The sequence below is a fragment of the Ovis canadensis genome, chromosome 3 (genome assembly GCF_042477335.2).
Source record: "Ovis canadensis isolate MfBH-ARS-UI-01 breed Bighorn chromosome 3, ARS-UI_OviCan_v2, whole genome shotgun sequence".
Taxonomy (NCBI): domain Eukaryota; kingdom Metazoa; phylum Chordata; class Mammalia; order Artiodactyla; family Bovidae; genus Ovis; species Ovis canadensis.
In genome coordinates this window covers 90,900,062-90,916,752 of record NC_091247.1, presented here as the reverse complement: position 1 = coordinate 90,916,752, position 16,691 = coordinate 90,900,062, and the positions used below count along the sequence as shown (strand labels likewise).

The window sequence follows — 16,691 nt, the reverse complement described above, 5'->3', positions numbered from 1 at the left end:
TTATATTACTTTAGAAAGAAAAGATCTTGGAAATTTAATTTCATTTATGGTATTCTAGAGAATATGATAAAAATAAATTGGAACAGCTTAGGGAAACAGGATTTTTTTCTGGCAGCTATTAGCATGTGTCCATGTTTTTGAGTTTCTGGAGCCAAACTTAGGGGAAGTGGTGTTGCTAGTGCTGGGGCCACAAGCTGATTAGAATAGAGATGATAAAAAAAGGAAAAGTCTTACATGGTTCCTCTTCTTCATTCTATTTCTTCCTGTCTGTAGCCATAGCGTTTTTGATTATGTCCTAACGTGTGTCCTCCAGTCCTCTGGCATCATGGTCGAGGTGGTGGAAAGTGTTGAGAGTCAAATAGGGGACATTGGAAGAGGGTACAAGGCAGTAGTTGTGTATCAGGTATCTATGTCTTGGGGTGGGGACGGCGGGAAGCACTGCTTCAACCTGCAGGGAGGTTAGCCAGCAGGGAGGCCTGACGGGGCTGTCATAGAAACTTCCAGGTAAGGGGAGATCCTGGGTCCTAAGAGGTAAACACGGATGGTGTAATGGTGCAACCAATGATTAGGAGTCAAGTCCACTCTGAGAAAGAGGAAGGCTGATGATCACACCATCGTGTGAGGGGAAACAGAGATTTTTGTCCAGGCTTTTTGACCCAATCGACTGGTTACCCAGATTTGAGGTTTAAGTGGGGATGTGCGATACAGGCTTTGCTTATACCAGGCACACCTCAACTTGACACTCTTCCTGCTTCTTTATGGTGTTTCTCTTAAGGAGAATGAGTTACAGGGGAATGTTTTCAATTACATGGTGTGCATAAATGTGCTTTATAGTAAAACACAGACTCTGATCAAGAAAAAGATGGGCAGGTGCTCGACCATATGCTGGGCAAGGTGTCACCTAGCTGCACCAGCTTCCAGCTGGATGCAAACCTGGAATGCTGTAGAATTTATACAACGAATATGGGTTGTCATTTGAATGTTGTTGAAAATGTCATATTGTCACTGAAGTTAAAAATTGCATATGTTGGGTAAAATACATCCTTATATATGTTTTTGGCTACTTTGAATATGAAATATAAGCAAATAATGATTTGTTTCAGGTTGTATCTGCCTTTTATGTGATGATTCTACTAGTAACTGTTTACTACCATGGTGTTCAGTTTTAATGTAGAAAATTAGCATTTTAAGATCCTTAGTAGAACTTTTATTAGAATTAGTTATTGCAAGAAGTAAGTATCATTTGAAATGGAGACACTAAGAGTCAAGTTTGTTAGGTATTAAGCTTCATAAGTCACACTGAATAAAATAGATGACTTCTAATTTTTTTAAAAAATTTTAACTTGTCACATTGTTTATTTTTAATTATCTTTGCAAGTGACTCCATAATCTTTTTTTTTTAAATCTGCCACATTTTTGTCTGTCCTCTTCTAAATCATTTTGATGTCCCCTTGGGTCACTGTCTTAGTCCATTTGGGCTGCTATAATAAAATACCACCGACTGGCTAGCTTAAAAACAGCAGGTATTTATTGCTCACACTTCTGGAGGCAGGGAAGTCCAAGATCAAGACAGCAGCATGGTTGCCTTCTGGTGAGGGTCCTCTTTTGATTATAGGTGTCTGTGTTGTATCCTCAAAATAGTGGGAGGGACCAGGGGTCTCCCTGAAGCCCCTTTTATAAGGCAATGATCTTGCCAATGGGCTTAGTTGCTCTGCGGCATGTGGGATCTTCCTAGACCAGGGATCAAACCCGTGTCTCCTGCATTGACAGGCGGATTCGTCACTGCTGAGCCACCAGGGAAGCCCGAACACTGTCACCTTTGGGGAGGGTTAGGATTTCAACAGATTCGGTGGGTGGGGCACAAAACATTGAGACCATAGCAGTCAGCCTATGTAGACAATCTTAAGTCTCTATTTGCAGCCGTGATTCCTTTCACCTTATTGTTAAATCTGCTGCTGCAGCTGGATAATTATACTTGAGTATCCCAGTGTGACCTTGTAGTGTCAAACTTATCTCTTCATCTGCCTCTTTCCTTCACAGAACTTTGCACAAACCCAACAATGTCTTTTCCTCCTTGCTCAGATTAGAAGCCTTGCAGGCATCTTTGACCCTCTTCCTGTCCAATGCTGTGTTGGCTAGTCAAGTACCGAATGCCATGCATTGTCAGTTGTTCCTTCCAAAAATACAAAAAATACTTCATTCCTTCTCTTCCTGATTATTCTCACTGTCACCAACCTGGCTGGTCACCAGTCTCATACTTGGATTATTCCTTCAGCGATCAAACTTTAAATCTCATCTCACCAAGCCATGTGCTGACCAGATGCATTCCCTACAGCCTGCCATTGATTACATCTTCCTCCTGCTCACAAGCCTTTAGTATATTTCTCTGTTTTCAGTAAAAATTGAATCCAAACCTAGCCTGGCTTTAACTAGCTCTTTTTCCAGCTATTCACCTTCCTAAAACTTCTTTTCCAGCTGATGCTTTGACTCACGATTTCCTGATCCCCCTTCTTTCTCCAGTCTCTTTGCTCATGTTTGTGTCCACCCAGGCAGATCATTCACCCTTTCCTACCCATCCATGTGGCTTCTCCCCAGGTTCACTATCTGATGAAGTCTTACCTCCTTTGCCATGCTGCCGTCTCCCTTACCTGCACCTTCCCCTCATAGCTCTTACTTGTCTAGATAGGCAGTCTCATGGTATAACTTCTTTAGGGTTATGACCTTTTTTCTGATGGTGATAGCTTGACTGATTTTCAGTTCTTTAATTTTTACATAGTTATATATACAGCTAGACTGTAAAAATCTCCAGGGCAAGGGTCTTTGCCTTACCTGTATGCTCTATAATACTTAACAACACAGACACTAAAATAGAAGATTTGTGAAGGCTGGGATCTTTTGTCACTTTTATTCAGTGGTAAGGCTCTAGTATCTAGGATAGAACCAGGTACCTGATAGGCTTATAGTAAATATTTGCTAAATTGTAGATGCTCAGTAAATGTTTGATTTAATTAAACTGCAAATGCATTAAAAGTTGCTACCGTCTCATACTTACTGTGACTGAGAGATATTATAGTGGGGGAAAAACAAAAGAGGGGGGTATGCATTTTATAGCCAGAATCTGTTCAACAGTGCTTGACATCTCCTTCTAAAAGAGTTGTTTTCCTGCAGATATTAATGAATGCCAACTACAGGGTGTGTGCCCTAATGGTGAGTGTTTGAATACCATGGGCAGCTACAGATGTACCTGCAAAATGGGATTTGGGCCGGATCCTACCTTTTCAAGTTGTGTTCGTAAGTAATGATCACTTTTTATTCCTATTTTGGATCAGGTTTTTTGTTTTGTTTTGTTTTGCTTTGAGAGGGTGTGGGAGGAGAATCTAAAAGAAGGTAACAGCTTGGTGGTCAACTGAATATTGAAAATATGCAGGAAGATGTCATTAAAATAATAAAGGGGATGAGGTGGCCTGATATACTGGAGTAATCTATGTTATGAAGCCTTTTCATTTTTATTGTGTTCAGAAGGAAATGAAAGCTAAAACTCAAGAAAAAGAGCAGGCATACAGAGGAAAGATACTTTAATGCAAAGAAAGCAGTTGATTAAAATTAGCATACCTAAGAGATGAAAACAGATTTTTCCTTCATGAGTATTTTAAGCATTATTTAGGAGTTAAACTTTGTTCCAGCTTCTGTCTTTAATTAGTCCAAATTCTGAGTCACTTGTGTTTGATTTAATGAGGTTTCACTGTACTTTCTTGGTTGGAAGAGTCTGGGAAATAGTTACCAAGGCCCTGTGTTTCAAACGTTTTATTCAGTTCTAATTTCAAATATTCTAGTCTGTTGTCCTTAAAAACCACCAAAATGTGTCCCTAAACTATTTTGCTTTATGAATCTGTCTCTACGATTTTTCTTCTGGGTAAGGATAAAGATCCTCCATCAAACCTTCTGTACGTTCTAATACTGGTATAGAAAATGTAGTTTCTCCAAAAAGACACTCTTGCCACAAAACCAGTGTAATCATTACAGGTCACCTGACGATTAGAGATGCATGCATTTTAGATGTAAAGTGCTCAAACACAGAGTTTTTTTTTTAAGACTACCTTATTTATTAAGGTGAAAAGTGAAAGTGAAAGTCACTCAGTCGTGTCCGACTCTGTGACGCCATGGACTATAGCCGACCAGTCTCCTCTATCCACGGAAGTGCTAGGCAAGAATACTTGAGTGGGTTGCCATTTCCTTCTCCAGGGGATCATCGCCACCCAGGTATCAAATCCTGGTCTCCTGCATTGCAGGCAATTCTTTACCATCTGAGCCACCAAGGAAGCCAAATTTTTAAGGTATTTGTGCCCATTATTACAAAGTAGGTAAACACAACAGATTTTTCAAAGTCATATACAATTAAATATTAAACATTTTAAACTAATGCATGGCAGAAAGTTGTCAAGATAATATTATGAGCAATTCATTAATTTTTGTCTTGCTGGATTTCTATTTTTATTTAAAAAAAATATGGCTCCAGTATTTGTTATTTGGTATCTTTTTGATCCCCAGTTTTAAATTTGCTGTGTCTTCAAGACATGTTTTTTTCATGAAGGTACTATCATTTGTTTTTAACGGTGCATCTCTTAACCCTGTGCCCTAAGCTGATGGATAGACATGGTGAAGTAAAGACAGATGTAGTGAAATAAAATGACAACTTCATTCATTACTTTTAGATGAGTTTATTGAGGGTTTTGGAACATTGTTACTAATTACTATTATTTTCCTTTAAAACCTGTCAAATGCAGATTAGGAAATTTTGCACGTAAATTCTTTCCTCCATGTCCTTTCACGGACAGTTCTGATCATGCAGCAGACAGACACCTGCTAATTATAGGGCTTTTTTGATGTGTGGAGAAATCAGACTGTAAAATTACACTTGCATACACGGTACATTTGCAAATTGATGCAAGGATTTGGAAATTTCATGCCAAAAAACATTGTTGAAAATATCCAGATAATTTAGGGATAATTTCTGGCTGACTGGAATTACATGAGTAAGTATTATAAATATATTTTTATAATTTAAGCATAAAAGATTTTTAGAGTTTGGGTATAGAGTAGTGAATATTTTTTTCCCGTTAAATTGATTTGTAGTCTGGTTAAAATGGCTATGTTGAACGTTGTAGATTAGGTAAACTTGGAGGACTGGTCACAAAGTGTTTTATTTGACTAGATCTGATGTCTAGAGCTAAGGGCAGACATCCAGGTTTTAATGAGATTGCAGGAACCTGCCAATGAGATTTTGAAACACTTACACATTTCCTTAGCATTTATTTTCCTTGTCATTGGCCAGATAATACTGAACATATTAAACAGCCATCCGCTCATATTTGAAAAATAAATAATTCAATTTTATGGTTCAGCTACAACAGCTGAAATGATAAGTATTAGGAGATGTTTGTTGCTAGTTAAGTGTTCCAGTTTAGAGTTTGAAGTTAAAACTTGGGCTCTTACCAGCGTTGAGTGGGCAGATTTATTTCTTTTTCCTCTGAATTTACCACATGTAATATCACAGAAATATGTCGAGTCCTTTAGAATTTGTGACTTGGTTCAATCTAGTCCTATCTGTGGGTGAACTATACTTTGAACAAGTCGATGGGGGAAGTCCGAAGAGAAAGAATGTCTTGAGAAAGAAGGAGGGCGGAAGGTGATACTTAACAACGTGTATGTGTATTAGTTGCTCAGCCGTGTCCAACTCTTTGTGACCCCATGGACTGTAGCCCACCAGGCTCCTCTGACCGTGGGATTCTCCAGGCAAGAATACTGGAGTGAGATATTTACAATACAGGGGTGAAAAATACTGGCAGGATGGTGGTACCTTTGAGAGTCATGGAGGAAATAGTAGGAGGAGGCTGGGGGCCACACACGCACACTGATGCACAAGGGCACTGGGCAGAGCTATTTATCCTTTGAAATAAATGCTCTTGCAAGACAGAAAAACAGCCTTGGATAGATGGTGGAAGCAGATGGAGGTGACTGGCCGCTTTTGCTCAGGCAGCATGAATTTAGGGCATATCCAGGCCATAAAAGGTGTGGCTGACTCTGTGAACTCAAAGAAATGGACTTGGCAGTGGCTGAAGAGCAGTGGGAAGCTCTCCCTGTTCTCGAATACACTGAGGTGAACACCCTCAGAATTCCTTGACTTCAGCCAAAGGTTGCAACCGCTTCACTTTCTCTCCTTGCCCGCTCCCTGTGCTTGACTTAGCCAAGCTGAAAGAGGAAGGTAGGAGGGTTCTGGCCTTGGCCGCCTCTGACCTCTGCATCTGTGGATCAGGGCTCTGCTGCAGTAGCATTCTCTAGACCTACCTATCTGTGGGGAAGGCTGAAACCCAAGATCTCTCAGAGCGCATCCAAGAAAAGTGTAATAACCTGTGAAGAGTGAGTAGGGAAGCTTTCTGACTTTTTAAACGGCAATTAATTTTCTTCAGACACTTGAGACCTCTTAGGATGAATGCTGGGAAGGGTGTACCCACAGGTTCAAAGTGAATGAAAGTCACCCAGTTGTGTCTGACTGTTTGCGACCCCATGGACTGTATCCTGCCAGGCTCCTCTGTCCATTGAATTCTCGAGGCAAGGATACTGGAGTGGGTTGCCATTTCTTTCTCCAGGGGATCTTCCTGACCCAGGGATCGAACCCTGGTCTTCTGCATCACAGGCAGACTCTTTAGCATCTGAATTCTGAGCCTGCATGTTTGCTGTTCCGTTATATCCTTGGCCAGTATAAAGGGTTAGAGAGAAGATGGGCTCCTACCCTAACTCCAGAAATCACGAGATGTCGAACATATACCTTCAAAAAGCCAGTTATATTCATGAACACTGTTTCTTTTTAGTTTCTTCAGCTTCCTTGAAGAGATAAGAATTATTTCACACAATAGGAATCTGAAGCCAGGAGAGTTTAAGTAACTTTTCAAGATCATGTAGCTCATCCTTGAAATTTGAGATTATAGAATTGGGTTTCGTGCCTTAAATGTAGGGTTCTAGATCAGGAATTGGCAAATAATAGCCCATGGGCCAAATATGCCCCATTGTCTGTAATTGTAAATAGTTTTATTGAAACACATTCTGTCCATTCATTTACATACTATCCACGGCTGTGAAATAGCCGTTGGCAGAGCTGAGAAGTTGCAATAGAGACCATATGGACCACAGAGCCTAAAATGTTTGTCTTGTCTTTTTTTTTTTTTAATGTTATATCACTTTTAATAGATTTATTCACAACATTTTAAGAGGCATGATTATCTGGTAAAACACAGGGAAAGATTTCTGACTTTTGGGCTAAATCAGTGCTGTCCAATAGAACTTTCTGTGATGATGGAAATGTTCCGTATCTACATTGTCTGAGGTGATAGATACTGGGCATAGGTGGCTGGTATGCCAAAGAGATTGAATTTTTAATTGTATCTGTCTTCAGTTTTTTTAACTTTTTATTTTATATCGGAGTATAGCTAATTAACAATGTTGTGATAGTTTCAGGTCAACAGCAAAGGGACTCAGCCATACATATATACATGTATCCATTCTCATCTAAACTCTTCTCCCATTCATAGGCTGCCACATAACATTGAGCAGTATCTCATTTAAATTTTATCAAAGGAGCAGTATGTGGGCAGGGGCTAATGAATTGGATCTCATAGTTCTAGACGTGTTTTTGTAAAACTGATTGGGTAAATGACCACCAAGATCTCTCTGGCAGAGAGAGCAAAATGGGCTTTCTTTCCTGACCTGGTGGTTTTGTCCATGGTAAGATTATTCTTCCCTAGAAGTGAGACTGGGAGCTTCTTTGTCACCCCTGACTCTCATCTCCTTTGGTCTTCAAGAAAGTCATTAAATCTTCATAATCTGTTTTATGCTTTTTCCTTTCCTCCAGCTTCTGCTGTGGCTGTCTCAGCTTAGACCCCTAGTTTTCCTCACTTAATGACCACATAGCATCACGGCCTTAAGATTACACAGATCTGTGCCCAGTGTTTGCTCCCAGATAAAAGCAGTAACAACTCAAACTGTGACACTAGTGTAGGAATCTTCACTGTATGCTTACCAAGTGCCAGGCACTGTGATGAGTACTTTGTATGGATTACCAAATATCATAGTTACAGGATCTCTGGGAGGCTTGTATTGTTCTTCCTATTTGGGAAATGAAAAGATTGAGGCACAGAGGGAGTAAGGATCTTTCCAAAAGTCACACAGCCTATAAGTGGTAGAACCCAAATTTGAAACTCTGTCTCACACCACTAGCTGAGCCTTTAATCAGGAAGAGGAAACTAGTCTAAATTGATAGGAGCAAGTCATATATTTAAGTCTCACTGTATAATAGCTAGTCTGACTCTGCAGTGGCCTCAGGGTCATTTTTAAAAATTTTATTCTCCCAGAATTGATTTTTAATAGCCCATTTCCTGAAAAGGCTCTTACCCAGTGGCTCTTACTTCCTTAGTAAGTCATCTGTTGGACTCCTCCTAACAGTGTTACCTGATTCCCACACCTGCATCCCAACACTCATTCCACTGGGACTCTAAGCTTTAAAGACATGAAACTCTGATGTGGAATTTCCTCCAAGAAGTGAGTAAGGATACTGGGTGGTTGGGATGGGGGAGGAGTAAAAACGAACTAGGAGAGACTAGCTATCTTTGTAGTCTGTTCTAGTTTTCAGCTTCTTCCAAGTACCAGATGCATTTATGTTTGTTTAATAATGTTTGAATCGATCAGAGCAGCATGCCTTTGAGAGTGTTACAGAGTTGGTTGTACAGCCCTATAATTAACTCATAAGTTGTTTAATGTATAATTGGGGAGCTTAGCTGTGAGAACCATAGTGTCATACCTTCTTACTGTGGTTTGTAATGGAATCACCATCAGCATTGAATATATGGTGATGATGATTCAATACTACACTTGGGTTTAGAGCTGTATGTTTATTACTTTGGAAGATTTTCCCCATGTCTGTTGCCAAGAGCAAAAGACTTGTTTTCTTGACTTGACTGATTGTGGTATTTTCGGTAGGATTTATGCTTCTGAAATGTTTTCCCTTCTATACAGAGTACCTGAATCTGTGTACCCTAGTCTTAGCAACATGCCCTACAAAAAAATAGAATCTGCAAAACCCATATTTAAGATTTCCTACATATATGAACTGTGTTTAGTGTTTCCTGTGGAAGTATGGGTTGGCAGCAGTCTGCTGCAGGGACAAGGGCTCTGCGTGTGGGTATGGCGTAAGTCCTCTTGGAGGAGGTCTCCATTAACCCCACCATAGAGCTGCCAGAACTTACATAGGACTGGGAAATAGACTCTTGGAGGGCACAACAGATCCTTATGCACCAGGACCCAGGAGAAAGGAACAGTGACCCCACAGGAGACTTGCCTGTGGGTGTCTGGGAGTCTCTGGTGAAGTCATGGGTCAGTGGTGGCCTGCTGCAGGGTTGGGAGCATAGACTGTAACAGTACATGCATTGCATCTTTTGAGGGAGGTTACCATTATTTTCATTACCTCCACCATAGTTTGGCCCCAGGTAAATAGCAGGGAGGAAACAGAGCTCCACCCAGCAACAGAAAAATGGATTAAGGATTTACTGAGCCTGGCCCCACCCATCAGAACAAGACCGAGTATCCCCCTCAGTCTATCTCCTCAGGAAGCTTTCATAAGTCTCTCATCCTTCTCCATCAGAGGGCAGACAACTGAAAACCACAATCACAGAATACTAACCAAAAAAAGCAAAAGAGTTTCAGAAAAAGATCTATTTCTGCTTTATTGACTATGCCAAAGCCTTTGACTGTGTGGATCACAATAAACTGTGGAAAATTCTGAAAGAGATGGGAATACCAGACCACCTGACTTGCCTCTTGAGAAACCTATATGCAGGTCAGGAAGCAATAGTTAGAACTGGACATGGAACAACAGACTGGTTCCAAATAGGAAAAGGAGTACGTCAAGGCTATATATTGGCACCCTGCTTATTTAACTTATATGCAGAGTACATCATGAGAAACACTGGGCTGGAAGAAGCACAAGCTGGAATCAAGATTGGCAGGAGAATTATCAATAACCTCAGATATGCAGATGACACCACCCTTATGGCAGAAAGTGAAGAGGAACTAAAAAGCCTCTTGATGAAAGTGAAGGAGAAGAGTGAAAAAGTTGGCTTAAAACTCAGCATTTAGAAAATGAAGATCATGGCATGTGGTCCCATCACTTCATGGCAAATAGATGGGGAAACAGTGGAAACAGTGACAGACTTTATTTTGGGGGGCTCCAATCACTGCAGATGGTGATTGCAGCCATGAAATAAAAAGATGTTTACTCCTTGGAAGAAAGCAATGACCAACCTAGACAGCATTCAAAAGCAGAGACATTACTTTGCCAACAAAGATCTGTCTAGTCAAGGCTATGGTTTTTCCAGTAGTCATGTATGGATGTGAGAGTTGGACTATAAAGAAAGCTGAGTGCCGAAGAATTGATGCTTTTGAATTGTAGTGTTGGAGAAGACTCTTGAGAGTCCCTTGGACTGCAAAGAGATCCAACCAGTCCATCCTAAAGGAAATCAGTCCTGAATGTTCACTGGAAAGACTGATGCTGAAGCTGAAATTCCTGTTTCAATACTTTGGCCACCTGACGCAAAGAACTGACTTATTTGAAAAGACCCTGATGCTGGGAAAGATTGAAGACGAGATGAGAAGGGGATGACAGAGGATGAGACGGTTGGATGGCGTCACTGACTCAATGGATGTGAGTTTGAGTTTACTTTAGGAGATGGTGATGGACAGAGAGGCCTGGTGTGCTGCAATCTGTGGGGTCACAAAGAGTGGGACACGACTGAGCGACTGAACTGACTGACTGACATATATGAACCCATCAGCATGCTTTGTAATCCCTCCTCAGTATTCTTTCCCATTTCCACCAATCCTTTAGCAATCTTTGGGCAATACTCATTTTATTTTATTTTTTTTGAGTATAGTGTAAATCCTTACGATGCAATAGAATGTTTAATCCTGTTTATCATATTTTAAATAATAAATGTAGTATACTAACATTAATGAATTATCCTTTACAACCAGGCTTCCCATCTATGGTTAAAGAGAGTACTCAGACAATAGAAACACCAGTGTTGCATCATTCTAGGTAGTATATTGTTCCTGGGTTTATAGAAGTGTTTAATGTAATAAGTGAAATTGCCACTAAGTCATTTAAAATATAAAAGAATAGCAGATGACTTAGGTATTACAATAGAGGCCGTTTTAAATATCACATCCTATTAGAAATCTGAGGGAGGCATACATTAATACTTTTGAAAATTTGAATCATAGGAACATCAGTAAAATTTAGGTATGTAACCCAAGGCTTTTCACTGGCTTCCTCCTGGGTTTTCTTCCATCTTCAAAGGAGCAGATTTTTTATTAGTCAGAAGTTTGTGTGTACTTGGGATGAGGCAAAATGTTTGGTTACAACATGGTCTGATGTTCCGACACACCAACAGTTGAGTTTTAAGTGTAAATAGAATTTTTTTAATAAAAAATGAAGTACATTTAGAACACCTCAAAATGATTAGTTAAAAATAAATCTTTATAAAAATAAGTACAGCAGTTGAGTTTTGATGACTTTGGAAGCCAATGATTCTTAAAGACCGCCCCCTAACTTGAAGTGCTTTGGAAGCTGTCATGGAAAAAGAACGCCAGTACCCCAGCACTTATAGAAAATCTTGGTGCTAGGAAATGAGGGAAGAACAAAAACCTATAAAAGAGACCTTTCAGGAGAAGATACCTAGGTATTAGCTATTCTTCATAGGATAAAATGCCTGAAAGTTTACTTACTTGTGTATGCTGTGCCTGGGAGCCTCAGCTAGAGGCTCGCTTGAATGAACCAGTCATCTCTATCATTCACTTACACACCAGTATACATACTAATCCCTTGGAAACTGAATTGCTGATTGGGAGTTTGGGCAGCAGGCCCAATATGCTACTTCAAAGTAGAGGCCTTGGCTAGGAGACCAGGGTGAGCATAAGGGGAATGGTACCTGAGATAGTGTCACCGCCCTGGATATGCAGGTGAGTGGACACAGGGAGTGAACATGGATAAGTCAGTGCAAGCGGCCAGTGTCATCATTTCCCAGTGTCCAGGGTTTGGAGAAACTCTGCTCTGCTTTAAATGGCCCTTGTTCTTGGGATCTAGAACTTAATGCTATTAGTGTTATCATTAAGGCCTGCCACATGTGAAATGGCTTCTCTGTTGGCTCAGATGGTAAAAAAGAATCCAGCTGCAATGCAGGAGACCCAGGGTTCAATCCCTGGGTTGGGAAGATCCCCTGGAAAAGAGAAAGGCTATCCACTCTGGTATTCTTGCCTGGAGAATCCCATGGACAGAGGAGCCTGGCAGGCTATAGTCCATCGGGTTGCAAAAAGTCAGACATGACTGGGTGACTAAGCACATAGCACGTGTGTAAAATAGGCTCTTGTGAGTCGACCCGACACTGTTTCTATGGAAATATGTGTTGTGAATTCCAAACACTTTGGAGGAGAAATTTTGGAGCAAAATCCTCAGTGAGCTGACTATATTAGAACTATGTATATGTTCTTAAGATTATACAACCTACTTATAGAAACAGACAGACACACACATACACATATATGTGCTGTATAAGTGATGATCATTCATTTCAGAAATTTACTATCCTTTTGGCGGTAATCACTATTCTCTTACATTTTGTTTTACTTCTGTGACCTTTGACTTTTCACAGCTGACTGGCACAGACTCCAGAAAGTGAGTAGGAAAAGGAAGAGAAAAGACTTAAACATCTCCCTTTTACCACATTTTGAGTAGTTTTGGGCAAACTTGGCTTTACTAGAGGAGCTAAGTTTTGAAGGCTTAGGAAGGTGTCCTCAGCTCCCCTCAGTCCACTGCTCCCATCTTCCTGTTCACTCATATCTTTCTTTCCTAATATTTTTGGTTGGTTGAAATTCTGTGACTAAATAGTGATCAAGATGTGTTCAAATGCCCTTAAGAGGATGGAGATACCTGGTTTTATTAATAAGGGAGGCTGACATGTGTTTTGTGTCTACTCTGAACCAAATGTTTAGCATATGATAAATCTAGTCTATACATTGAGCTTGTTACTTATAAGTCAGGGGGTTGTTGAAGCTCAGCTGCTGTATTAACATTCTCTCCAGAGGTATGGAGCCAGCAGGGCGGGTGGATGGGAAGGGATTTTGAAGGAACTGGCTCACATGATTGTGGAAGTTCAGTCAGTTCAGTTGCTCAGCCATGTCTGACTCTTTGCGACCCCATGAACCACAGCACGCCAGGCCTCCCTGTCCATCACCAACTCCCAGAGTCTACCCAAACTCATGTCCATTGAGTTGGTGATGCCATCCAACCATCTCATCCTCTGTCATCCCCTTATCCTCCTGCTCTCAATCTTTCCCAGCATCAGGGCCTTTTCAAATGAGTCAGCTCTTTGCATCAGGTGGCCAAAGTATTGGAGTCTCAGCTTCAACGTCAGTCCTTCCAATGAACACCCAGGACTGATCTTTAGGATGGACTGATTGGATCTCCTTGCAGTCCAGGGGACTCGCAAGAGTCCTCTCCAACACCACAGTTCAAAAGCATCAATTCTTCGGCACTCAGCTTTCCTTATAGTCCAACTCTCACATCCATACATGACCACTGGAAAAACCATAGCCTTGACTTGACAGACCTTTGTTGACAACGTTTTGTCTCTGCTTTTGAATATGCTGTCTAGGTTGGTCATAACTTTCCTTCCAAGGAGTAAGTTCAGTTCAGTCAGTGTAGGCTGGCAGGGAAGTGGAGTCCCAGGGAAGGATGAGTGTTGCAGCCAGAGTTTGAAGGTCATCTGCTGGCAAAATGTCTTCTAACTCTGAGGAGATCAGTCTTTTCTCCTAAGGACTTCAACTGCTTGGATAAGGTCAACCCACATTCTAGAGTCATCTGCCTGATTCAAAATCTATTGACTTAGATGTTAATCTCATATGCAGAATACTTTCACATCAACATTGAGACCTGTCTTTGACCCGATATCTGGGTTACCATGGCCCAGTCAATTTGGCACACACAAACCATTGCAGTTAGTCAAAGTCACTTTCCTGGGTTATGCTGCTGGCAAGTGGTAGACCTACTATGTGAACCCAGGTCTGTCTGGCTCTAAAAACCCTTGCTCTCTTCACTGTGCTGTAGTGCCTTCATAGAGTGAGGTTGTTTCTTGCAGCAGAGATGTCAGTCCTTTGGTGAGAATGAATATACAGCTTTGAGGGAAAAGGGAAGTTGATTTGGAAGCTCCAAGTGCTAGAGCAATTGGGTAAGGGAAAGGCAAATTGGGAAAACCTCATTTGGCCAATAGTGCAATAGAGAAGAGCTCATCTTTATGTAGAAGAAAGAACTGAGAGGTGACCATCAAGCTTGGTGTATACAACAGTGTTGACTTGGCCTGGAATTGGCCCTGTAAAAACATTCTCCATGCACATTTACTTTAGAAAGTGATCTTTGTGAAGACAGGGATGTGTCTTTCTCTCTCATAGTCACCTCATTTGCCCCATAGCTGTTAATTTAACGAAGTCTCATCTACATTTATAGAAGAATCCGAATTAGGACTTAGATGTTGGATGGATATGGGCTGATGTGCTTTTTAAGATGTTTTCTGAGGTGTGAGGATGTCATTTGTTCCTTCTCTGGCGTGCTTTCTGGCTGGACGGGGGGCCTTGTGTGGCAGTGCCAGTCAGAAGCTGCTCTTGGCCTCTGATTTCTGGTCGCTGGCCTAGAATGAGACTGGATGAGGCCCTGTAGGCTCTCACTGTCCTGCAAGTGAGAAGAGTAACAGTTGACTTGTATCAATTATGTTCAACACCTTATTTTCCATGGTACTTGGCTATTCAATAGATGCTATCCTAAAATAACCTGTTGTGTGTATAAAAGTCGCTTAGTCGTGTCTGACTCTTTGCAACCCCATGGACTATACAGTCCTTGGAATTCCACAGGCCAGAATACTGGAATGGGTAGCCGTTCCCTTCTCCAGGGGATCTTCCCAACCCAGGGATTGAACCCAGGCCTCCTGCACTACAGGTGGATTCTTTACCAGCTGAGCTACCAGGGAAGCCCAAAATAAACTCTATTATGGCTAATTACAAAACAGCAAATGAAATCGTAATTTTGACAGTTAGATTTATTTAGGCAGGTTTATTTTGGTTGCAATGATTTATTTTCATTCATGCACACATAACTGATATTTTTAAATTTTAAGTTCTAATTAAAGGATCATATACCTGATTTTTAACACTAGCTAAAATGGAAGAAGGAGCCAGACAATGACAGGGACGTTTGATATCCTGACTCCTAAGACTCAATAGGTCAGCTGACCCTAAATCAGGTAGGGTAATGCCCTACATCTAGATAGATTTATCTTGAAGTATGGCTTCTAATCGGAGAAGGCAATGGCACCCCACTCCAGTACTCTTGCCTGGAAAATCCCATGGATGGAGGAGCCTGTAGGCTGCAGTCCATGGGGTCGCTAAGAGTCGGACACGACTGAGCGACTTCACTTTCACTTTTCACTTTCAGGCATTGGAGAAGGACATGGCAACCCACTCCAGTACTCTTGCCTGGAGAATCCCAGGGATGGGGAGCCTGACGGGCTGCTGTCTATGGGGTCGCACAGAGTCCGACACGATTGAAGCGACTTAGCAGCAGCAGCAGCATGGCTTCTAATACAAACTTTAAGGGTCCTTTTAGTATTTATGTGAAATGTCGAACTGGTTTTTGTCATTTCTTGGGTGACATCAGGCCTTATCTCTCTGCTTCAGCGGACACTCCTGTGATCTCGGAAGAGAAAGGGCCGTGTTACCGACTTGTCAGTTCCGGAAGGCAGTGTATGCACCCTCTGTCTGTGCACCTCACCAAGCAGCTCTGCTGTTGTAGTGTGGGCAAGGCCTGGGGCCCACACTGTGAGAAATGTCCCCTTCCAGGCACAGGTAAGACGTGCCCCGGCATGTGCTCATTCATTCCCGGCCACACAGGATGATTTGGACAGCATGGGTTCTTTGTGGTTTCTGACTTTAAATCACTTATTAGTAATACAATGTGTTTTTATCCTTTTGAACAGACCATGAATGTACGAGGTTGAATCAGTGGAAAAAATTACATGCAAAGAGCTTTTCCCATTTGTGTGTAACATTAGACTTCCTTTTGGATGTTAAGAAAAGCCACTGCTTTTTATCCCTAGTTGCTGTCCCTAGTTTCTGCTGTTTAAAAGTGTGGAGACACCGGAAGGCCGTGTGGGGCTTGCACTTTTCTGATGAGTGGCTGTTCACTGCCTGCATGGTCACTAGACCTGATGTAGGTTAACTCTTTTAACTCATGTATTGAATGGGTGCCTGTCAGGTTCTATCAAGAACATCATGCTTGATTTCTCCAGGGGAAATGGAGAAAATGATATTCACAATTGGATTTATGCTATGAAAATTCATAACTCAAGGGCAGGTCCTCCTATGAACTTCTGGATGGGAACTGAATATAAGAAGTGATGATTCTTTATCCTTCAGCTGAGTACATAATTGCCTAATGCTCTGAAAGCATAAATTTATCTAAGTGCCTTACGTATCTCAAGGCATCACCAGCTTCTCATGCAGGGTCAAGTAGAGTTAAATGGAAGAGAAAGAAACATACC

At 41.3% G+C, this 16,691-nt stretch overlaps 1 protein-coding gene across 28 annotated transcripts in view; it reads left to right on the top strand.

Moving 5' to 3' along the window:
- LTBP1 (latent transforming growth factor beta binding protein 1) overlaps positions 1 to 16,691 on the top strand; it is a 458,228-nt gene that overhangs the window by 287,116 nt on the left and 154,421 nt on the right. For all 28 annotated transcript variants that reach the window (XM_069583578.1, XM_069583577.1, XM_069583571.1 and 25 more), the window contains 2 exons: positions 3,169 to 3,291; positions 15,829 to 15,996. In XM_069583578.1, the coding sequence (XP_069439679.1) occupies positions 3,169 to 3,291; positions 15,829 to 15,996 (291 nt within the window). The remainder of the gene's footprint in view (positions 1 to 3,168; positions 3,292 to 15,828; positions 15,997 to 16,691) is intronic.